Below are 25470 nucleotides of genomic sequence, written 5' to 3'. Positions count from 1 at the left end.
ACTTTATGTTAAGTATTTAAGATCATATCAAACACACCATATACAGAGCGTGCATACGTTTAACATGGCTATGTGTACAACTTCCTCTATAGCTAGTTTCAGGACCTGTATAATACGTCCGTGGCTACATACATATTGCTTTTCAGGATACGTAAATTTTATCGTCTTATAGTAAAGCATTACTGCAAGAGCGAATTATACAGCTATAATCTCATCGCGTCTCCGCCACCCCTTATTTAGCTAGACCAGGTTTAAACGGTTACCTTTAACCTAGCTATCCAAGCGCAGCGAACAACTATGATCACGTGGTCATAGCGAGTTTCACATTTTATTCAGACGGGCCTTTGCACACGGCCACACCTGTACGAGAATCACACGGCCTTACTTCGTGAGGCAAATGTGAATCACCTCTATAGACGTCATATAGAACGTCTGACATATTGTCAAACATAAGCAGTGTAGTGGACAGTGAAGGTAACAAAATGAAGGGCGTTCTTCTAGCATGTGTCGTTGTCTCCATATTCGGTTGTATTGTGTCTGACGAAGCTGATCATGGACTTGATCCATTTGAAAAAGTTTTGGGGATTTTACATGTACGAAACACGAGCTCTATTTCGCTGACCAGTCTTGATGCTTTGATAGTGCAACTTTTCGGGAGATTTAAATGTCCAACACCGACTGTAGCACCAACAGCCAGCGGTCAGTGTCTTCACCCATTGGTAAGTACCATTTACCGATAAAAATAGACTGAAAACTAGTTTATGCTTTTGTGCCCCTAGTATTTCACGGTAGATTTGTTTTCGTGTTGTTTACATGCTTGAAATCTCTTGTGTTTAGCTATTTATTCATACCAATCCGATGATTTCAATTGTAGATAATTCTCTTTTATTGGTATATAATATATGGACTCCGTGTTTCCTGTAAAGGTGAATTACATTCTTTTGTCCCCTCATATACATCTAATATTTGTACATTTCTAACAAACATATATATATGTATATATATATAACCGCCTATCACGTCTTTACTTGATTGATTGCATACATGTAGAGGTCGTGACGTATGTCTCACCTGGATTTATAATTACCGGCCTAATTTTCATCACGGTATGTGTGAAACTAGAGCAACAGTTTTCACTTCTAATGAAGTCGACCTTCAAATGAGACACAATAGCAGTAATTAAGACTCGAGAGCTTGTATAAGGTAAAAAACACACAAGCCATATAGCGCCATTTTACATAAGTGTAGGGTTAGATCTAGTACAGCCAAACCATTCATTAGATTGCATCATGCAGCTGTTTCGGCCTTACAAGACATGTCAGTAATGTAAAGGGCCTAATTTTTTAAGCCTAGGAGGCGCCTGAGAAAAATCCAAAGTAAACGAAAGGAATGTCAAAATATATACTGGAGAAGTTCACAATAATTTATAAAGTTCTATAATTTTCACAAGTCTGAAAATTTCAGGATAAACACGTTCGTTATGTTTCTATCAGTATCGCTACCTAAGTATTTACATGAATATATTAACTGTCCATGTACGGTTGTGGTGTGTCTGTGTGTGAGTCGGATTATTTATTTATTTTTTCAATTACCTTTTTACAATAGCTATTGCTTCAACTTTTAAAAAGAAATTTTGAAATAAATCTAAAATATATTTGCAATTTATTTGTTATCTTCTTTAATAATTGTTATTTTTCTGAAGTTCTTAAAGCCGTTTATCAGTGGAAAATTAAAACTTGTCAAGAAACAGGAATGACAGGTCTTAGGAAAATTAGATTACAAATGTTTAATGTATGACATCACTAGAAACAAACAACGTACTTATATATGTGGAGTATCAATGATATTAGAATAGATATTGACAAAATGATATTAGAATATATATTGACAAATGATATTAGAATAGATATTGATAAATGCTATTATAATAGATATTGAAAAATGATATTAGAATAGATATTGACAAATGATATTATAATAGATATTGACAAATGATATTAGAATAGATATTGACAAAATGATATTAGAATAGATATTGACAAATGATATTAGAATAGATATTGATAAATGCTATTAGAATAGATATTGACAAATGATATTAGAATAGATATTGACAAATGCTATTAGAATAGATATTGATAAATTATATGACAATAGATATTGACAAATGATATTGGAATAGATATTGACAAATGCTATTAGAATAGATATTGATAAATGATATTGGAATAGATATTGATAAATTATATGACAATAGATATTGACAAAATGATGAAGTTCGTGATTTAAAAACAAGTTATGCGAAGTAGATTTCATTGAATCGTCATTGATGTCTATCAGTTGTCCTGCACAAAAAATTCACAGATTTTGTCTAGGAATTGCAGGTGTTTAGAACCCTGTATTGTCTTGCGGGTGACGTGGGAGTCAGTTACTTCAGACAAATCGATGTCTGGGTTAAGTTATATAACTTCTGTCGTTCTCCTTGCACTTGTCACCCATAAACCCTTTGACAAATCGGCTACACCCTACAATCAATCAAGGATGTAAACTCGGTTTGTTGTAGGTAATTCTCAGAAAATTGATATTAAGTCTAACTAATATTAATTCTATCATAGAGTATAAAGTTTTACACAGCCCTGTGTGACATTCTTAGTTATAATATCAAGCTGTCCTGAACAACTTTGAACAGTGACATAAATTTGAGAACAAGTGGCTTTGTGTAGAGCAGTAGTCACACCAGCTTTCAGAATTCTTTCACCAAAGTTGATATTTTTTCGCCTAATGATAAATTCAAAAGCCAAATTTAATTGGGTCAAAATCATGTTTAAATAATAGAACTGTTTTAAATATAATTATAAATGTATATAATTTGCTTTAAAAGAAATTATCATCAATTTTGATATAATATTAAACGTACTAGGTAACTTTAGGAAAAAAATACCTAGTATTGTCAACTTTAGGAAAAAATACCTGGTATTGTCATGTACATTTAATTCAGTTTTTGTGAAACGAAAACAAAAACAAGATAGAAAATAACAAGAGATTGGGTAACGGATGAAAACAGATACAAGAGATTGGGTAACGGATGAAAACAGATACAAGAGATTGGGTAACGGATGAAAACAGATACAAGAGATTGGGTAACGGATGAAAACAGATACAAGAGATTGGGTAACAGATGAAATATATCTTGTTACCTGAGATAGGATTTTTCATGTGAAGAAATGGAATATTAACAACCATCTGTATGGTGCATTTTAATTCTTTATTTTGGCCTTTCAGTATCTTATTCCAAATTTTAAAATTAAATGGCCATATCCACTTGAGTGTCTTCTGTACAATCTGTACTGACTCTTCATGTGATCAGTTTTTCAAATTGTCGTGAAATGGACTTTCTCTATTTTTGAAGCAATATGGAGTCCATTGTTTATCATACATTCCTGGTGTTATTTTTTGTGACATTGTCAATGACCGATTACATGTCATGTCAACAGAGTGCTCCCTTTGTTACAGAAAATTAAGTTGCATGTCCTCCAGATACAAGTGACGGGGCGACATTGTTTGTTACGCGGTGACGTCAATCACGTGACTCATGCTGTTTGAACAAGTTTAGGGCCGTGGAAACAAATATTATTCAGTGTATATATTATGACGCCAAGTTTTTATACCAGAAATTAGAATAAGACGAAAACTGTTATATGACAGTGTGAATAAAACAGACCTAACGTTAACTTAAACATGGTTTATGTAAATATAAGATTGCTTTCGTTCTGTATTATAGGAATACAGCATTTGTAGTTAGAAAACGCCACAACAAACCTTGTACAGAAAACATAAAAAGAAAACAATGAAGTCAGGTATTATCGTTCTTTACAAAAATAGTATCCTGGACACGTGGGTTGTTAACATAAGTTTATGACATATTTGTCACGGTTTCCCAAACAGGATAATAAGTTATGTATGGACGTCCTTTCCAAATAAAATACAGTTTATATATATATTTTTTAAATATTCCCTGGAAGTGGAAATAGAAAGCTGGAGCATATAGACTAAGAATTTGAAGAACCTCTTCTAAAAAGCGTTTCTTCTGTAAGAACATGTGATTTTTGCACTCTGTCTTTTACCGCACCAGACTGATCGTATTCCTTCAATCTGTCTTTATAGGAATTTTGTTTTCAAAGAAAGGTGAAGTTTAACGGAGCGTACCTTGTGAAAAAAATACATCCAAATCAAAGATATGGAGGTTTATATCGTAAAAATGATCAACTTATTGGTTGGCAGCGTTTTTACGGAGTTAGGTGTTAAGATCTTCCAACAGACTGTTGACAGACCTAAGAGAACTAACTATGGCCCTCTATTCGCTGACTTGTTCCTGCTTGGTGTTAAGATCTTCCAACAGACTGGCTGACCTTTTGGTGGTAAGATCCTTTTATGACCGTTAGACGGTATTATGTCATCCATTATTACCGGTGTATAAATCTCCGAACACCTTATACATGTATAGCCTAGATATATTTAACCACAGGTACACATATACCCGGAAGCACATTACAGCTCTACATAGATCCACCCTGTCTTGTTTACAACAGTTGTAGACATATTGTTTTGGGGTAAGGTCAGTATTCGAAGAAATGACACCCCTCTATGGAGCATATTCAGTAAGAAGGGGATCATTTTTATTTTATTGAATATTGGCTCCAAAAGCATAAAACTAGCCAAAGTACTGGAGTGTGACGTTGGTTTTGTGACATAACATTATTGTTGTCTTAACTTCGTCCCCGGAGTGCTAAACGATATATTTAGGACAATTAAGTAAGATGGACATTTGTATTATTGGACATCAGCATTTGTTTCAAATTTACAAATCACAATAGGATGACAGTTTGGAGTGTGATGATAATAAAGGTCGTATATATTGGTATTCCGAAAAATGTATGAAATTTATAGATGGAAGTCCAACCCTGTAAAATTCAGAAGTCCAATGAAATGGCAGAGTTCTAATCACACTCGGTAATCCGTCGTGGTGTCCCTTTGCTGGTTGGTAATACACCTTCCAGATACGGGTCTCCAAAACGAAAATGTATAACGAAGCTGCCCATTGTCTATACTGACATGTAGACAGGTGTTACCTTAGGTAAAGAAAACTGGAAATATATATGTAAACTACTTACGGTCAAAAACAACACGCAGACTAAACCATTAACAGTAGATGACGTAATTGCCTCGAGCACAGTACATAATCAGATAACAAAACATTGACAAGAGAGAACTCGATTGTCACCCTGAAAACATGCTCGAGAACAATGATAATTGATTTGTTACACTTCAAAGCAATTCTACCAGATTTTGTCTCGTTTGTCTCGATATCGAAACCGATAAACGTAAATTAACGATTAAGTACAAAGATATGTAAACTATTGAGAAGTTTCTAACCTATCCTACATACTCGCCATCCGTACCAATTGCACTTCAAATAGTTCTTCATAGTATTGATATTGTACTTCTCATTACCATGTTTTAATTGGCGGTTAAAAGCAATCAGAAAAAAATCTCTTATATATACAACATCCATGTTCCATCCTTTTTAAAAGTTGCCTTGCAGGTATAATTGTACATCCTTTTGTATTATGTGTTTGTCATGTTTCTACAATCTGTCGTCAATCGATTGATGTAGATCTTCACCATGACTTCAACATCAAGTTCGCTGGTATGTGTTCATAGGTGGCAGATATTTCTATAAATAGCTGTCTTATTCCCGATTGTTTCAGCACTGAGAAACCTTACTGACACTTGGAGAAAAGATATTAAATCTGTTTGTCGATCAAGCTTAAGGCTATTGGCGTTCGTCCATGTATAGGTATTTGTTAACCAAAGGTCAATATATTCCGATATTTTGCCAGACCGGTTTGTGTTCTAAACATTAGCAATTGTAGCCAAGGTTATACTATAAGACATTTTGCTAATTTGCCTTAAATAAAGGTATATTTATTATTGTAAACAAGTCCATGTAGAACGACAAAATCCGTAAAATATTTCATTTAATGTGAATGAAAACAAACGAAAATTGATTCAGTCGTTATTCAAGAGTGGGCATCGTTATTTCCAAAACACTAGAAAGTCAATGTAGCCAGAATACGGAAAAATGTATAGAGACCAATCTGTAGACTTTGTGATAATTGTCTTTATTAAAGGAAATAAAAAAATGGGTAATATATGACACCGAACGTATTGCCAGCACATTTCCGTGTTTTCTACATGAACTGAACAGGAGTGTATTTAAAAAACGTAAGTGAAAGTTTGACAGTGAGTATAAGTGTTGTCGACAGTTCTATTCCAATTATTCTGAAAACGAACAACTGATGTGTACATGTATAAAATGCTCAATTTGACAAGTCAAATATGAATGCGATGTCGATCTATTCCCTAAAACGTCAATCTCATAATAAGTGGAGTTTGACGCATGTACATGTAAATTTACGTGGAGTGTGACGGAAACTCACCTTTAAGTAGAAAATTTCAGATTTAATGGTAGTTTAGGCGACAGTCAATTTACGTATGAATTTATGTAAAAGCATTTTTCAGAATTTGACAATCCATAATTTCTGCAGTGGGTAAAATTATTCTTTTACCTGTCATGAACACACGCCTCATCCTGGTCATCTCTTCTGTGGTCATCGCCATGGTGACATGTGCGTTGGTGTAAATAGTCTAAGGTCACGTTTATGGCCACACATAACATTTATCATAGAATCTTTCTGTCATATATAAACATGTTTTTAAGAAGTAAGTTACATCCGTTTAATGTCTCACAGAGTAAAATGTCACGACATCGAGGTGACTAATAATGATAAATTAAAGAACCAACACAGAATTCTGATGTTCTGTGTCGGAAAGCTTCTCCGTACACGGGTGACTTATCTTAAACAGGAAAATCCGGATCTCATTAATTTTCTTTTAAAATCCAAACATTAAATGGCGTGTTATGGTGTGTTATTATATAAGAATCAGGTAGTATTTACTTTTGACATGTAGGTGAGTGTTTTGTTGTAAGTGAGGAAATGCGAAGATTGCGGTTGGGGTTTACATTACAAACAAACCGGTCCATTCTACACTAAACATAATGGGTAAGGATACATCAAATGCGCTTTGAATCAAGTTTGCAGAGGTAACAAAAACATTGTCATAGGCTCGTTATACTTACATTTACAGTGTATATCATTAGACGTTCTATATAATAAAAATCTTGCAGAATTCTGATCAACAACAGAATATTGAAATATATCACCACAAGGAAAAAATTGGGACAAACGTTTCTATAAGATATACCAATATACTGGGACTTTTTTATCACCAGTATTTAGACTACACAGAGTCTACCGTTATATCGGTACTTTTGATAACCGATTCTTCCTCTACATTGTATCTACCAATATACCGGTTGTTTCATTCGACTATGATTGCCATGTCGTGTTGTCAGAAAGCACACCTGTTCCGGACTATTTGTCACAGCTGTTAGGTACGTGCGCTATAGTGTATTACATTAGTGTGGAAGCTGATGACGTATGTTGTAGTGTTTCCTACTGTTACCATAAATAACAATATGAATGGCTCATGATAAAATTAACAACAGCCTTCTGACCTCGCAGGAGAAAATGTCATGATCCACCGTTTACATATGTCACAGATTAACACGACATACATAGCTAACATAGACCCCACCATTTTGATAAATCGAGTGAATTTTCTCATGAAATGCGTTTTGCAAATGTCACTAGTGTCATATACATCAGAGAGTTTTTCATTGTCTGCAAGTCAGAAATCGATTTTGGTGTATGAATATGGGAAAAGACTTTCTGAGTTTAACTTTCAGAAAAATAGCAAAAAAAAACTGTATTAATTTGATTTTCTCCTCCCCAGATTTGCTTTAAAGCCTGCCAAAATGTATATTTTCTGATTTATTTGCAAAAAAAAAAAAAAAAAAGATATGTTGATTCTATTTTCATAACGTATTAGACTTGTTTCTAATAAGACGTCCATAGATTACGAAGGTGAGGAAGGATCGCCACAATGATGGGTAGTATTACTCTTCTATAATATCTTACAAATAGTGCAAACTCATTATAGATTATGACATCATAAAGTATACTCCCTCGTTACATCAAATGATAGGCTCTAACTATATAAACTAATACCGATCTTTACGTATTGTTGGCTAGACCCTCTGTCTGATCCACACTTCTCCTAAATAGTCACACTTTGTGCTTAGTTGTAATTGTACACAATATGCCAGAATTATTTTGAGAATTATGACGACATAGGACTACATAGACAATTTGACATTCATTATGTTCGCCTTGTTTTTATAAATATGATTCTTCTCTCTCTCTCTCTCCTCCCAATCCCTCCCTCTCCCCCTCTCTCCCCCCCTTTCTCTCGCTCTCTCTCACTCTCTATTCCCCATCCCTCCTTCCCCCCTCTCTCTCCCCCCACTGCCTCTCTTTTTCTCTCTCTGTTCTTAAGCAACCCTTTTAAGTTTTTACCGTTGTCTGTTATATCCTCTTTGTTTTGTAGTGTCTTAATAGCAGTGAGTTATTCCTGGCCCTTGGAATCGCTGATGGACAAGACCTACTAGAGGACGATTTCGGTAAACTGTCGACAATGCTACTGTTCCACGTGCTGACCTTACAGGATTACTGCTATCAGTCCGTTACAGTCGCTGATAATCATACACTCTACAAGACAAGGCTGCTGCAGATTCTAGACACGAATAAAGGCGACAACATTCAATTTGGTGAACTGTCTTTTGTACTGAATGATTTAAAAGAGGTATACGATGATGATGACCACGATGACGACCACAATGATGATCATGACGACGACCACGATGACGCCCACGATGATGATCACGATGACGCCCACGACGATGATCACGACGATGATCACGATCATGATCACGACGATGATCACGATGATGATCACGATGACGACCACGATGACGACCACGATGATGATCACGATCATGATCACGATGACGCCCACGATGACGACCACGATGACGACCACGATGATGATCATGATGACGATGACGACCACGAAAACGAAATTAAGTCAATGGCAACACAATCACAGGTAGGTGATAAAACTTATTGGCATTTCACGCAAAACATTCAAATTTCGTATGATCCAGACGACAAAATATCATACTTTAATACATGTTCTCAATATTCATCTTCTGTTTGCTCCAGAGGACTTAATATCATACTTTCATATATGTACTCAACATTCATTCTCTGTTTGCTCCAGAGGATATGATGTCATACTTTCATATATGTACTCAACATTCATCTTCTGTTTGCTCCAGAGGACTTAATATCATACTTTCATATATGTACTCAACGTTCATTCTCTGTTTGCTCCAGAAGATATAATACTTTCATACATGTTGTTATCTTTCCTTTGTGTGATAAATTACACACGAAGGCTGTTTATTTTCATCCAGATAGCATGCTTCATCCACTTACAAAAAGAGTTTTCTTGATTAATTTCAGTGTTTCAGTACCGGTCAGATATTTGATGAACTTCATTTAAACATTAAAGACGGTCTGGATTTGGATTTTGTTGACGATATGTCTGCTTTGCTGATATACCATTTCTTGGCCAGTAAGTATGACCACATCCTTACAAAAATGACAGAAGAAAATCAACAGGTTTATGATATTGCTACTTAAACTCAAATCTGATAAAAACAAAGCAAAATATATACAATACATTTACAAAATTCAGATCAGAAATACCAGGTGTTCCAGAAGGATAAGCGTCTTATCGAAGATATACATAGAAATCGTAGTCAAACGACATCATCAAGATCAGAAATGCAGCTTATCTATATATAAGTTCATGGCGTTCCTTTTTTTTCATTTGCTCCCGAAAACAAAGCATTTGGACACATTTTACGATTAATTTCCAGAGGACCAACTGAACCTAAGCGGATGTAGGTTATTACCTAGACCAGATTTCTTAAATCGTAAGGTTGAACAATTCATTGATGTTACAAACAAGACTTTCAAGCTTAAAGGTACGTATTGTGTTTTATATCTAATATCAAGTAACCTTACAACTTGAATAATAGCGATTAACTAACTTGCCTTATTTGAGTGTTCTGTTTACATTTAGAAGTGGAGCGTCAATATACGTCTAATGGTAAATGCATTTACCTATTTCAACAGCATAATCAGTGTAATTATGATATACGAGGGCTGATTGATAAGTTGTGAGCCTTGTATTGAAGAAGTTAAAAAAGGGATGTCCTTTTTCAGTTCTACTATTCCCTGACTATTGAAGGCTGTGTTCATGAAGACTGGTGTCATTTGATCAGTTTATGTCGAAGAGGTCACACTATGAGTGACTTTTGTGAAACGGAAAATATTGCTGAAAGAGCAGTGATTCAATATATGTATAATAAAGGTTTAGTGCATAAGGATATCCAAACAACAGTCTAAACAATGGAAACACTCTGGGTTTCCCCCGTCAAAGAAGGCAAAGACTGTTCCATCAGCAAGAAAGGTTATGGCCTCGGTTTTATTGGATGTTGATGGTATTTTGAAGGTAGATTATCTGTAAAAGGGACAAACAATCACTGGCACATGTTATGCATCACTTCTTAGGCAATTAGGAGAAAATATTCAACTCCAGCGACACGGAAAACTCAGTAAAGGTATGTTGTTCCACCAGGACAATCCCCCTGATTACAAGTCTGTCATTGCCTTATTTACTTGATCTCGCTCCATCATACTTTTTTCTGAACGGTCAAGAAAAGGACATCTTTAAAAGTGGCATTGAGGCCCTTAAACACCACTGGCAAAAGTGTATGGATACTGAAGAGGATTGTGTTGAAAACTTGTGCAATATGTCCGGTAAAAGTCAAACCCTTAGATATGAGGCTCACAGCTTATCAATCAGTCCTCGGATAATGTCATCCGTCAAACCAATTCCTCTCTTCCGTTGACATTATTCCATGCGAAGTCAGTGGATTACAGCACGATTATGTCTAATTTCCCAAACTATCATTGTGATAAAGCTTCCTCATAATCGTTATCAGCTTGCTTTTCTTCTATTAGAGAAGGAACGCTGTATACAATCTATTATTTTATGTTAGAATGAAGAGTTTGAAAAGTGTCCATTACGAGATACAAGATATACTTTAATTGAACAATTTTCTAGCACTTTTAAAAAAGATATATTTCAATCTTAATGAATCACCTCACGACTACATTGACATTGAAAGGTTACTCCTTTTCTGCAAGTATTGAAATGCATATGTTAAATGCGTCTATACTAAGATGCTAGTACTGGGTCGCAGGGTAGCTTTGGGTTGTGTTATTCTATTAACGAAGTAAATTTGCTTTTTTTAACTGGTTTGACTAGTTTCTGTTATTGTTATTAGTTTTTCTTTTCAATTTATTATCAGCGTTGAAGAAACTTATGTTAACGCTTGATCTGGAAGGAACTAGCAGTATGCCGACTGATGATGCTCATGATGGCCACGACCATCGACGCCGTAAGCGGGCTGCTACAACAGAAACAGACATGCAAGCTGTAAGTTTCACAAAATCTAGTTTTATACCACCAGAAGATGTAAAAGGTGTTGATTGTGTTTACATTTCTGCATGCTGATATAGTGACTCTCATTGTTATGCTAACGCGCTGTATATACCGAGTTAGGAATTAGATGTCCAGTATATAATACACTTGTTAAAACTAATGCATCGTAAAGGATATACTAACCTCTATTATATAGTTCATCGGGTTATGAAACCATGTTATTTTTTACAACAGTTCGAGTCCACCCGCTGCTATGGTGCTGGTGATGTACTAGCCATGCATGGAGTAACCGACGGCAGCGCCATCCCTGTCCAAACCCTGTATGACCTTTGTCCGTCCTTGCTCTATCTTAAGACGTACGACGCATGCGTGCCTCCAATTGCCAACAAATCATCAGAAGTATCCAGCTTGTCTGAAGCCGAAAGTAAGAAACTGATTTTCACATCACATACTGATTCATTTCAGTATTCTATGGACTTAACACAAGATGTAGCAATTAGCACGTTGTATATATGTATAAGGGGGTTTATAACTGTTTCTTGACATTGTTTCTGTCCAAGCCTAGGAATATAGACTTCGGATTTCATTCTTTTCAGTTTTTTGACAATAACATGTTTTCAAACATTTTGACGTTAACGGTTTTTCTTTTTCAAACTTTTTGGATGTTATTTTTTAAATAAACTTTCTTTACAATTAACTTGACAATAATAACTACTTTCAATTTGATGTTTAACAATTCATGTTTTATACATTTCCACAGTGACATGTTTTAAAACTGATTACGGATAATTGTCAAACATGTCTTTTGTCGTAAATGTAATCCCGACAGCACTTATGCAATAAATAATTCTGTCTGTCTCTTTCTAGAGTATGGCTACAGTACCTTAGCTGTTCTCATCATCTGCCTGTGCTCACTTGGTGGAATCGTCCTTATCGGATGCACAGAAAGGTCTTCGCTATACCACGGTGTCATGGCGTCCTTTATTGGCTTGGCTGTTGGTACCCTACTGAGTGACGCACTTCTTCATCTGCTGCCTGCGGTCAGTACAAATACACTAGATACATTCGTTATTACACGTTTAAAACTGTGACATCGCTTTCTCTTTTTATCAGACAATGACACCGTCCATAGAGGCTTTGTATCGATTCATTTCCATGTTAAATATTTTGAACCAATGTGCCTTAGCTCTAAATCTCACACGATAAACTGCCCATATATATATTATTTTTGTCGTTCATCAAAAACGTAGTGTAACAGTTTTAATTAAAAAATGAATTAGACCGATAGAACGTTGTCACATGAATCGGTCTACAGAAATATTGGTTGTATCTTGTTACTGATTGTTTTATTTGTTTGTTACATTACTACTTCTGTATCACCGAATTTACCAAACCGAATTGTGATACTGATGTCAAACTTCTGTCCATATTTTCACATCCTTATACTTTAACCCACAAATACTTTGTTCGTGAATGAGCGATTCCTTTTTAAATCTGTAGTTATAATTCTTGTAAGTGAAATGAAATGCTAAAAATGTGGATTTTTTGAAAATGAGATAATCTAGAACTTTGTTCCCTGTTCAGGCTTTTGGGATTCACATTGATAATCCCGGGGATGAACATGACCACGGAGAAGGGATCTTCGTAGAGCCGTATGTTTGGTATGCTTTGGCGACAATTGCAGGTCAGTAGCGAACAAAATAGTTTTATTTGTGTGTTGTTATATTCAATATATCATGAATCACAATGAATGCCCTCTGTGATCCTGATTCGTTGAGTTGGTTGTTCTTTGCGGTACATTTCCTTTCCAAGTTGGCAATACAATGTAATAAACTACACATAAATTTATTGACAGCATCTTGACTTCAGTTGTTGATCAAGACATTTCTAATCTTGTCTAAACTAGAGAAGAGGAGACGAGCTTCCCTTTGGGAATATTTTTGCGATATACTTGTATATAAAGTTATGTGTTGTATTGTTATATGATTTTTTTAATCTTCCCAAGTTTATAACCAACATTCTTAAAGTCTTTTTTATTATTAATGTATATAGTAGAGTATCATTACTTTTAAATTCTATATAGCGAATAAAATATCTTAAAAAAATTAATTTCCTGCGTAAAAATAGAAAATATGCTTAATCTAGCCTTAGCTTTATCTTGCATCTCAATTTGTCACATTCAATAAAATCGATAAATTACAACGAAAACATCAAGAAAGAATTGTGTCAAGGTTATTGTCATTATCAAAATATCTTCAGTGGGATTTTTTTCAGTTATTTAACATTTAATTTTACAAAGACGTAAGAAAACAAATGAAACATCTAATCATATATATATAAAGAGAGCAACTGTGTTTATTTACATCGAGAAATAAATCAGCGTCTACAGTATTTGTTATTTTCCATTTGTACCAGTATAAGGTCATACGTAGCAAGGCCTGCATGCTTCAATTATGTATATTAGTGAGATATGCATGCCAGCTTCCTTTGTGTCGACTATTCAAATAGTTTATAGAAATGTATTTCGAATTCGTCCTTTGAGTCATTACGACCTTGTTGAAAGGCCTTGCAATATTGAAATCCTGGTTAAATATTCACAGGTCTCTACGCCTTCTATTGGTTGGAGATGATAATGTCTCTCTTCAGAGGAGGGTCAAATTACGTAAGTATTCTCTCATGCGTGAGACCTGATCTCGTATCTATATGTCACATTCTGCACCACTCAAACGGTCTCCTGATCTTTTTTATTTGCATTCACACACTTGCTATTAACAATACAGCTGGTTCACAACTCGGATGTGTTTTCGCTATTAAGGTGTAGCCAGACTAACCTTTTAGACTGCACTCTGATTGACATCCAAATTATCTGACTTCGGCTGCCTGCCTTTTAACAAAATATATCTGTTGAAAACGAGTTGAAAAAAACATAATATAACAGTATGCTTTGACGCGGATCTTTTTACATTACAATGTACTTCAGTTTTCCATCTTACCCCACACGTTTCACAAGAGAAATACATTTGTATGCAAGATGTCTATGCTTTTTCAACTTATTAGACTGTAATTGTGAATTCGCATTAAACCATGTGGTTTTGCTACACTACCTCCAAATCCATGTTTTTCATATTACTGATGATGAATGATGAAAGGATATTATTTGGCAGCAACCCTATTTATATTAATTACGTAAGTGCTCTCTCATGCGTGAGAACTGATCGCGTATCTACATGTGACATACCTGTAATGTAAACATACACGTTACACTTACCTTTAACAGAAACAAATCTATTAGCATTCACAGCCTGATCTAAAATTGGGGTCTACTGGTTTAATAGAAGATATTAGGGTCGGACTATTTACAGATTGACGTAATAACCAAACCCTGATCAGGTGCATTACTTACCTGTTATTTTCCTTTCACTGAAATAAAAAAAATATTCCGAATAATACAGAGTTTTTGCATGAGACACACACTTGAATCGCGCTTTTCTATACAAATTTTGTTTAAAACACAAAAACCAAATAATGAACTAAACTGCGACATAGAGCTGTGTTAGTGATGAAACAGGCCTACTTTATTTTTCAAAGGAAAATCACAATAGATCGCATGGAATATGAACAATTAGAAGGAGGTGTGCTAGCCCAATAATTTTATTAGCTTTGAATATGTGAAATTATTTCTCTATTTGTTTGAATGTTTCATTGATTCATTTCGTTTTTCAATATCAAATGAGATCCCAAAAATTGTAGCAACTGTCTGTATCAGCTTGGTAACATTTACGCATGCATACTTTGGTTACAGAAATGAAATTGGTTGGATTGTTTCCGTTATTTCTAAACGATTAAATTAGTTGTTTTATGAAAACATAATACTGAAAAATTACTAGATCATTCTTTGATACAAGATAACAAGATCCCGGCAACAATCCATTACATCTTTATCCCGCAACTGGCACCGTCGTTGTCGGAATACACCCGTCACACATGTTTTTGCTGTATTCGGGAGTGACGGTAAATAGCTGTATTTTTAGCACGTACGGTAATTCGGCAGATTGAGTATTTGCATTGTTAAGAATATAAATAATTGTTTAAACAGGCTATTTCACATATAGTAATGACCATGTTGATGTATGAAAACTGAAAATCACTGTTATATCCTTTGAAGTTGGAACAATATTTCCGTGCGGAGCAATAACTTTGGCGTCCGTCATTAGACATAATTGAGCATAACGTCAACATCGGGTAAACACAGACTGAACAACAAAACTGTATAAGTTTCAATAGTCTGATTTTCAATCAATGGTTCAGGATATATATTGTCAATGTCTGAAGTGGTTCTTTCTTCACCATCGCCAAAATACGGCTTATATTATAACCCATTTACCATGTATTCTGTATGTTTTACTATTTATGCTAAAAGTGTTGATTATTGTGCATTAGTACAATATCAATATCGTAGGGCGGCGGGGTGGAAATTAGTTACATTAGGAATACTTAGTTTCTATGAGGAAAAAACAAGTGCTAGAAAATATGGCATACAAAATTGATCTATTGCTAGACATTTAATTTGATGCTTATATTCACAGGCCCACAATCATTCCCATATGACAGCTGATATGGAGATGGGACAGGGAAAGGTATGGTCTGATTTAGGAATGATGATTCAAAGACCAATATTGAATGATGAAATATTTGAATAGTGAACAGAAGAGGACATTGTACACTGAATACGATTATATTATAAATCAAAGGCAAACAGTATTGACTACTAATACCTATTTTAAGATATTACAAGAGAAGAAGAGTCCAAACGCTGCAACAAGTTACGTAAAGTTTGAATAGAACATTCAATAAAATCAATAGCATGAGAGAACAATTAAATAGGTAACAAGGTCAATAACCCAAACAAGTTATTGATCGGATATCGATTGGTTGATATTAGTTAAGATCAGTTGAGATTGGTTAATATCAGGGTCATGAGACTAATAGAATTATACACCTTGTATGTTTTGCTGACTCTGATAAAACTGGTGCGCTAAAACAAAAATAGTTTGTTACAGATAAATCATGGTTTTGATTCTTCGTCAAAATCCACTCTCTACTCTGTTAGTGAGAGCAACGGTACTTATCAACCAGAGGAAGTGACGGGGAAAAAAGGTGGGTGGTCAGCTTTAAGGTATATCGTTAATTTCGTTTCACCAGATAAACAGCATTTAAGATCATTTAGAAAACTCAATATAATATCAAAGGTAATGTTAAAGCGTTATACCACACTAGTCTTGTTTTTCTGTGTCAATATATCATGATTTATACTAATAATATATGACGATGTGAAGAATATTATTACTATTTCTATCATACTTTAACATTTATAAACGGAAAATATTTCTGTCACAAACTTCAAAGCATTTACCGAGTATTTAGAATTGTTTTCAAAAAAGAAAGATATTCAGTTATGATATACGATGTTTATTTGTATACAGGGAGATCTCTGTTGCTAATGGGTATAATTCCTCTTTCACCTGTGGTGATTGGTGGATTTATGTTAAACTCCATTAGGCAGTAAATTATTGACGGTCGATGAACGGGAGTTCCAATTTACAAAGTTTAACTTGATTGTATGCCTAAACGAACGGCAATTGCAGGTGTCTGCAGCTATCGACAGAATTATCTCCCTCTAGTTATCGGGCGTCTGTATGAATCATATTTAATACACCAAGTCATTGACATTTTCATGCCGGTTTCAAGTAAAAGGTCAGAGTTGATGAGCATTAATGTAAGTGCTACCATCTATGCTATAACATATCAGGCTGTGAAATGTATTAGAGAAATCAGTAATACATTTAGTGTTCGCTTCCGAGTACATATATTGTATATCACTGTGTTGGAATGCAGAGCAACGCCGAAGGAAAATGATAGAAAAATGATTAACTAAGATTATATGGAAGAATATTGTAGTAAAATAATTTATGAAATTGTGAAGTTGAAATCAGTTTGTTTGTAAATAGAAATCACTTTGTTTGTAAATAGAAATCACTTTGTAAATAGAACAAATCATCTCCCATTATCTGAACGTCACAATATCAGAGATCAATTTTGTAAGGACATCATCATTAGTGTAAACATGCAATAATTATAAGATAGATAAATATTACATTGGAAGAATTGGGTAAGAATACAGTTTTCCAGTGCTTTAGCCTACTTTGTAGTGGATGAATGTCGATTTCTTAAACAATACATTTAACATTAAACCCACAACACAGAAAAATGAAATGTTGCCTTGTATATTATTCCTGTCTAAGTATTTTTGTAAAGTCCTGTTATACATTAATATCATAAGTTTAACTTCTGAATGGACTGAGTTCTATCTCTCATGAATGTTCTGTATATATCTAGGGTGGTCAACAGTTGTCATCATGGTGTTATTCGGAGACTCAATCCACAACTTTGCCGATGGTCTTGCCATTGGTGCGGCCTTCACTCAGTCCGGCCCTGTGGGCTTGGCCACTTCCATTGCCGTCTTCTGTCACGAGCTACCTCATGAATTAGGCAAGTTGTTTTAGTTTGCACTGTTTTTTACTTTTTACAAATTATATAGTTGCACATAAACATTCCATTTATCATTTTAGAGTTTCTGATGTTGTAAATACGGTTCTTCTTTTAGTTTGTACAAGGCGAATTACCCTGCACACATTGGGTTTACATGTAGAGGTAATTTCAGATAAGTTTAAACCTACAAAAACCCGTGGTTTCTGGTGATGTGCTGATGGTTGTGCTTTATGTTTAGGAGACTTTGCCATCTTGATGAATGGAGGCGTGTCTAGGATGAAAGCGCTCTGCCTGAATTTCCTGTCTTCTCTCACAGCATTTATTGGCCTATATGTGGGCGTGTCAGTCGCCACAGACAACGTTGTCCGACAGTGGATATTCGCCGTCACCGCTGGACTCTTCCTCTACATTTCCTTGGTCGACATGGTAAGTGGGATTGCTTTCTACGTCATAGAAAGAATTATACGTTCCGTTGAATGTAATTTTTTACATGTATGTATCTAAACTGACAGCATTCATTTGGCAAAATATGAAATTAAAATTTCAATGTTACTTGTTTCAGATTCCAGAAATGATATCAGGAGTTGTCAATGCCAAGAGGAAACTAATGTTTCTGTTCCTTACAAACTGTGGCTTCTTGACCGGTGTTTTCATCCTGGTGCTTCTGTCGATCTTTGAACATCAGATAAAGATCTGATAAATTGCTTTTGAATCCATTTTTCCCTTTGTTTATATGGAAATATAGTATTTAGTCTAATTCAGTCGGATAACTGTTCGCTATAACGCTAACGACAATTGCCCAAAAGACATTTCATTTTCAAAAAATGTTTTAGCAATGACTACTGTTATTTTATGTTTTCGTATGATACTAATTTGAAAGATACGTAATATTTTCAAATGAATTGTATCCCTCGCGACACATAAACAGATGATTTTCAATCAAAACACACATATATATATATCATTTTTAAACATTACCCTACACATGTATATATTTGGATCAGTTAATCTTACTAATGCCAATAGAAAAGTGATGATAGTCTTTCAATATTTAGTTTATGTCGTCAGACTCGGAGAATGGTTGAATATTGATCAGTGCAATTTAATCTCAGTTTCATATTAAGCTTTATATATTTGAGACCGTGATACAATTAACAAGCATGTTCAAGAAAAGAACAAAACACCAAAGAGAAAATAACGAAGAATTTATAACAAAACTTGAATTCCATTTACTAATATATCCACCTATATATTCATTATCAGAAATGTATTTTAACTCATTTGAACACACTTTTAATGATATTAAGACATTGCGGCCACCGAAGTAGATTGTATGACACAACACAGCAATGAATGGAACAGTTTTCGTATATTTATCATAAAACATTACACTCTTAATCAAATGATCAGGAATGTTGAATTAACCACATGTAAAGGTGTCATGTCATCTCGGTAAGAATAGATTATTGTTTTTGAGATTATGACGATCAGAGCAGTATTTAGTTCAGAAGGTATTTTACTGTAAATAACGGTGATTTTTTTTAAAATTGTTCAACTAACTTCTTAAAAATATTTGTATACGAAGCCAAAAAATTGTTTGTTTTAATATGTTGTTGTGTGATTTATTGATGAGTGAATGTTTCGCTCTTGAGAATTTTAATGGTATCGTTTCAGTTGTATTAAAAAACTATTAAGAATTACTATTTTTCCACACAATACTGGTACTGCACATGTGATATAAGACTGCTAGCAGTTCTAACAAATCGTGCAGGGGAATTTTAGAATTGTTTAAGTGCAGAATTGTAAATCCACCCCATACGAAGAATATTCGCATATATTCCATATGCATGAACAGCATTAAATGTACATATTTTCCCATGGCATTCCCCTGTTTCACGAGAGGGTATAGAACATTCAACATCAGGAAATGATGACATGAGTAAAATTAATTTTTCGGTAGTTTTAAAACACGTAACTAAAGGTTGCTAAAGGGTCATATATACATTTTGTAGATCCTAGCGGAAACTACTTATATATAACCATGTAAAGGTCAAACCTTTAAGTTTAGTGTATAGAGTTTCAAATAGGGGCAGTGATGTGGCACTCCAATAAAAATCTATGCTTTTGCTAATCCAGTAGATGCTTACTCTCAATATCATCGTGGTTCGGTAAGATTGGGAGTTCACGTTTAGGAGTTGACATAAGTGTTTCTGTCTGTGCATTTTATCATTCTCAGTTGTGTTCAGTTATGCGTTACACCATGGTATCTGTGTTTATTTATCATTTTAGTTGTCAGTATTTTTTCTACAATAAGATTAATTGGGTTTATCCAAGATGGTTCAGGGAGCTGGTCTCCTGCAGGCAAAAGTATCACATCGTTTGAATCATAAAACCTTTTTAACGTTATACATTTTTTACTTGAAACGATTGATGCAATATATGATACACAATATAGCTCCATAATACCTTGAAAATTTATCGTGATAATTCTGGATATAAAAATTCAATCTAAATTTTTAACTTTTTTAAATTGTGTATTTTAGTGTTTGTGACATTTAAAACACAAATATTTGTAATTTATGATTAGTTTATATAACAGACCATTAAAATAAAAGCTGTACAATTTAAGCAGTATATGTGAGGCTTTGTTATTTGTAACTTGAACAAAAAAAATGATGGCAAGTGCTATTAAAGGGAACTGATGACTGCAGCTAAAGTCATAATAACTTGCAGCATAAGGTATCAATCAACTATTTGAAATAGATTAAAATGCATTTATCTACAGTGGTATTTTGTTTAAGGTTACAGACGTTTATAATAATGTCCTACCATGGTCATTGGATGAAGTCACAGAAACAACTTGTACAAAACTGTATTTGAAACTTTTGTGAAAAGAAAATATCAGAAAAATCAGAATGGTAATGGCGAAATTTTGACCAATTAGACCCCATTATTCTAGTTATTATGACATCAAATTTCCGTAAAGTATATTCCATAAAACCTTACTTAGTTATTTGGTTAATCAAACATTGTCGATGGATGTTATGGACCTCATTGTTAGCAGTGATTATAGAACCGATATTTGTCAGCATTTCCAAAATCATTTAAATGGAAAAAAGTACAATCGTTTGCATTGAAAATTAATCATGGAGGAGCTGCTGTTCTAAAAAAAATACGATTAATTAAATACAAATGTGACGGTAAGTTTTATAGCAATATATGATGACCAATATGATGGCAAGCATCAACATGGTGCACGATGAATTTTGATAGTGAAAATCAAGTAGTTGTGGAGATATAATCCGGGAAATTCGACCGCTTTGAGGTCTCAGTTTCGGTTATCATGGCAACAGGTTGTAACCACCATGTGTTTGGAAGTTTATTTAAACTAATCCGGAAGTTTCATTAAAGTTATCACGCCAATCTTTCGCAGACAGTTGACAGAGGCAATTGCAGAGGGACAGGGAAAAAAGGTCAAATTCAAGCATAATCCCTAATTTCTTGGAAAGGCGGCTTTTGAAAATAGAGAATACTGTAGTTAGTATATAATAAGATCTAAAAATACATTTGTTCATGCTTAGTCAAAGTGCCAGTCTACAGTTAATGGCAACATGGGAGTTTACTGCAAAACAACAATCCTGTCTAACATACTCAAATGATTATTTGCATCATATACCTAATGTGTTAGTCTGTTGCAGTTAATTCGATATTTAAGGGATCGTTCCCATTATCACGATTTGCATACAAGAAGTTGTCAACTGAGGAACAAACTAGTTAAACTTGGTTTCAAATGATGCAGGTGATGAGAATTATGGGCACGGTTGTCATAGTGATCTCATTAAGAAAAGCCTGTTCCTTTGTGCGATATGAAGCTTTTTCTGGAGTCTCCGTGTAATAATTTCCTTTGCTTTTATTTAGTCCTTGTTTTATTGAATTTGAGTTTCGATTATGATGACGTTTAAATGCTGATATTTTCTTGTTATTTGTTAATTGCTAAAATCTTATTCCACCGTCTCTACCAAGAATTGTCTTTCCTTACACAGATGTCTGATGATCTGAGAACTTGTAAATATGCGCATTTTCTTCTCAGTATAGAATTTTGTTAGAGAGGTATCCTTTATGATGTATAAAATCTAACACAGATGTTAAACACGATATATCTCTCATAGGGTAGAGCATTTCCTTAAATCATATTTTGCCCGAGATTTTTCATGATATCAACTTGCGTTAATTATCCCTTATCATAGCTTCTTAATATTGTACATTATAATTATGTTATATATAAAAGCGATTTAATTTATTTTCCAAAGACAATGAAAACTAAGGGAGCACGCACTGAAATTAAATGATTTCTTTAAACGTTTTCGTTGTTGCGAAAACAAATAAACTATTCTGTCATATTCTATCACTCAGATACTTTCATGCACATTGCCAGAGTTCACTTTGATCTCATGTGCAATTAACATAACACTGATACATACTATTCTTACTGGTAACTGGTATAATGATTACATATAATAAGTATTTAATTGTCTGGACAGAAGACATTTTGTCACATTTTCTCCTAACTATAAATTCCTCAAAATTTATACAAAACAAGTTTGATGAAGTTATACAGGATTTGTGATCTTTTGTTTCACTGGAGAAGAAGCAACAACTCAAATTGAAGCAAAATATGAACAAAAGAAAAGTTGACACATTTGAATAAGAACAAGATAAAATAGATCCAGATGTTCCGGAAGAGTAAGCGTCACCTGCTTCATGTACGACAACCTCCATGTAAATTTTCGTTAATAAAAGTAATTAATGTCCGGTTCTCAAATGAGAACAAAGTATAAAACAATGAAACCAACTAGCAAACCGACGAGCATCAAACACGTCTGGCTTCATATAGCACAAAGAAATAGACTAATTTTCCATGAGATCACTATGATGACCGTAACACTTCACCATAACTTTCATCAACCAACATCTTTTGAAAGCCTGTTACGTGTTCTTGCACGATAATCGTTAAAATAGGAATAAGCCCTTGATTATCGAATCAACTGCGACATCTAAACACCATAGCTTGAGGATGCAGAAATGTTGCCATCCAGAAATTGATAATTCACAATAGGGAACTCGAAATCATCACACTTATCATACAGTTTGGTGGAAAAATGCTCATGGCTGTTTCATTGTAGGAATAGATCGAGATAAGCGACGAATATCAGTCAAAAAGCTCTTTAAAATCAACATACTATGAATTTCACTTCTTGAGTGAACAGAATCTTAATAATACTGAAACCCAGAATTTATAATACTAAAGATAGTAGTGAATGGTTTTGACAAAGGTTTTATTGAACTGTTAGACGAGCCAGTCACAAAACGTTGTTTATATGGATTCTTGTGAAGTTCAGGAATTCATTATAAACCGGTCCTTATCATTTATAGACAATGATAATTAATTATTCATAATTAGCCAGTTTTTAAATCACCGATTCAGTTTAATAAGTGGCTTAGTTTTCCTCCCATGTGCTGACTTGTCTTTAATACTTGTTTAGGAAGATTTCGATTTTCTTTGTTCCCTGGTGGAATTCAGTAAATTGTACCCTCTACATCACCGTAGAGCGTGAGCAGAGTGCCAACAAGTGCGAGACGAAATTTCATTGATCATTAGGTATATCTAATAAATATTATTGAATCATCATTAAAGTTGTTACGTATATTCAATCATTATTTGCGTGTGGTAAAACTGAATCTGGAAAGAGAAGTATAAAATTAGTCAATCAGAGAAGACGAGATAAACTGAGAGTGTGAGGGGATATTTTGTCTATTTTAGGTGATTATCACAAACTATATACATGTAAAGGACATGTGTCAATACGTATATCAATTTATCCTTTCCGCACTACCAGACATGTTTTGTAATAAATCCTGTTACGTGTCTGTGTTTGTTCCTTATCGGTAACAGTATAAGTAAACTGAGTCGTAGATCTATAACTGAAGTAATGTGATCGGTTTAAATGTTTGAAAGATTAAGCTGTTCACATACGGAGACATACGGGACATCCCGGGTGTGTTTACAGGTCACGGGTAACCATTACACACAATACACTGAAGAGCTCGCTATAGGTTTTTAGCGTGTGCTGTTTTTAGAAACAGGAAGTAATGATTATTTCCAGTTAAACCGTGGTACCAGGAAGTGGGGAAGTATTCTTCTATGGTATTACTTAATGAAAGATTTGTTCTCCTGCTGCATCGGAAGGGTCTCCTCAGTTGATGGATGACACGGTAAGTATTCGTGTGGAATTCATACTCTACTAATATATATATGGAAACTCTTGATCTGTTTACTGAAACTTCGAAAAAATGTTGTTTTTTTTTTTAATCTATAGTTTAAATTTGAGGACAGAAGTTTTGTACTTAGTAGGATTATTGTTTACATAAGAGTTTTAATAGCAGGAGATGTGTATATAAAACATTGCCTGCCTTATGCATGTATTCGTATACCTGGTTTGTACTTGTTCAATATTTGATATTTTACGACTTCGTTATCGGCTACTTCTTGTAATGGTTAAAGGGGTACGTGTATGTGTGCCTAAACACGTTTGGACTGGTAGCGTAGAGACGACATGGATAATTCTTTAAACGGACCCCCTGTCATCAATTTACCCTTTATAAATTAAACTAGTTAAATTTACAAACAATGTATGATCCAGATTTCATTTGATTTGGTAATATAGAAATGTCTTTTAACACAAACTCTGAAGTTTTTCCTTCTGTTCAAAAATTCATATTGGCCACCAAAAGATTATAAAAAGATAGTCGATGTCCTTCATAGATCGGAATCCGATGTGTGACTGTATCCTTATCAAGTCGTTTAAATGAACAATTCTAAAGAAGAAATTCTACAGAAAAGAAGAGGATTTTTATGAATACCAATATGACCGATTTTTAGGATTCAGATGGACTAAGAGCAGAAGGCATCGATTGAGTGTATATACTAACTAGGTCACTATTTTTATATGCTTCATTCATGTTCATGTAGTACAATTTTACTTCTCTACATACGTAAAAATACACCTATCCTTTTGTTACATCTTGCAATAAAAAAAACTTTTACTTTAAACTTAAACATTAGTGAATACTAGTCGTATGTTCATTGATGACATCCAGCATTTGTACATATCTTACCTTAGTTTTTGAAAGTAGTATGAAATCTATTATTGTGATCCAACTATCAATAGCTGAAATAAACATCAGTCTTCTATGAAACCAGTATTTACAGTCTGCAAATGTATACCACATCAAGCCAATAAAGGCTTAAGAAATCAGAAT

The 25470-nt window shown here is 34.2% G+C and overlaps 1 protein-coding gene across 1 annotated transcript; it reads left to right on the top strand.

Moving 5' to 3' along the window:
• The first annotated feature begins 482 nt into the window (after positions 1-482).
• On the top strand, positions 483-18847 carry LOC132560602 (zinc transporter ZIP10-like). Its single transcript, XM_060225265.1, has 14 exons — positions 483-719; positions 8572-9129; positions 9549-9660; positions 9968-10075; positions 11468-11595; positions 11836-12025; positions 12469-12641; positions 13186-13285; positions 14202-14263; positions 16188-16238; positions 16662-16758; positions 17998-18150; positions 18389-18576; positions 18713-18847. Exons 1-14 carry the CDS (start codon positions 483-485, stop codon positions 18845-18847), a joined length of 2292 nt encoding a protein of 763 aa, XP_060081248.1.
• The last annotated feature ends 6623 nt before the right edge of the window (positions 18848-25470 follow it).

Source organism: Ylistrum balloti, unplaced genomic scaffold, assembly GCF_031769215.1.
Source record: "Ylistrum balloti isolate Yb309-2 unplaced genomic scaffold, AGI_CSIRO_Ybal_v1 Utg371086, whole genome shotgun sequence".
NCBI lineage: Eukaryota > Metazoa > Mollusca > Bivalvia > Pectinida > Pectinidae > Ylistrum > Ylistrum balloti.
This window is presented reverse-complemented; position numbering and strand designations above follow the sequence as displayed.

Coding starts and splice junctions, on each gene's coding strand:
- LOC132560602 (XM_060225265.1), top strand. CDS start 483: ATGAAGGGCGTTCTTCTAGCATGTGTCGTTGTCTCCATATTCGGTTGT. Junction 10,076..11,467: donor CAAGACTTTCAAGCTTAAAG/GTACGTATTGTG, acceptor ATTTATTATCAG/CGTTGAAGAAACTTATGTTA. Junction 18,151..18,388: donor CGAGCTACCTCATGAATTAG/GCAAGTTGTTTT, acceptor CTTTATGTTTAG/GAGACTTTGCCATCTTGATG.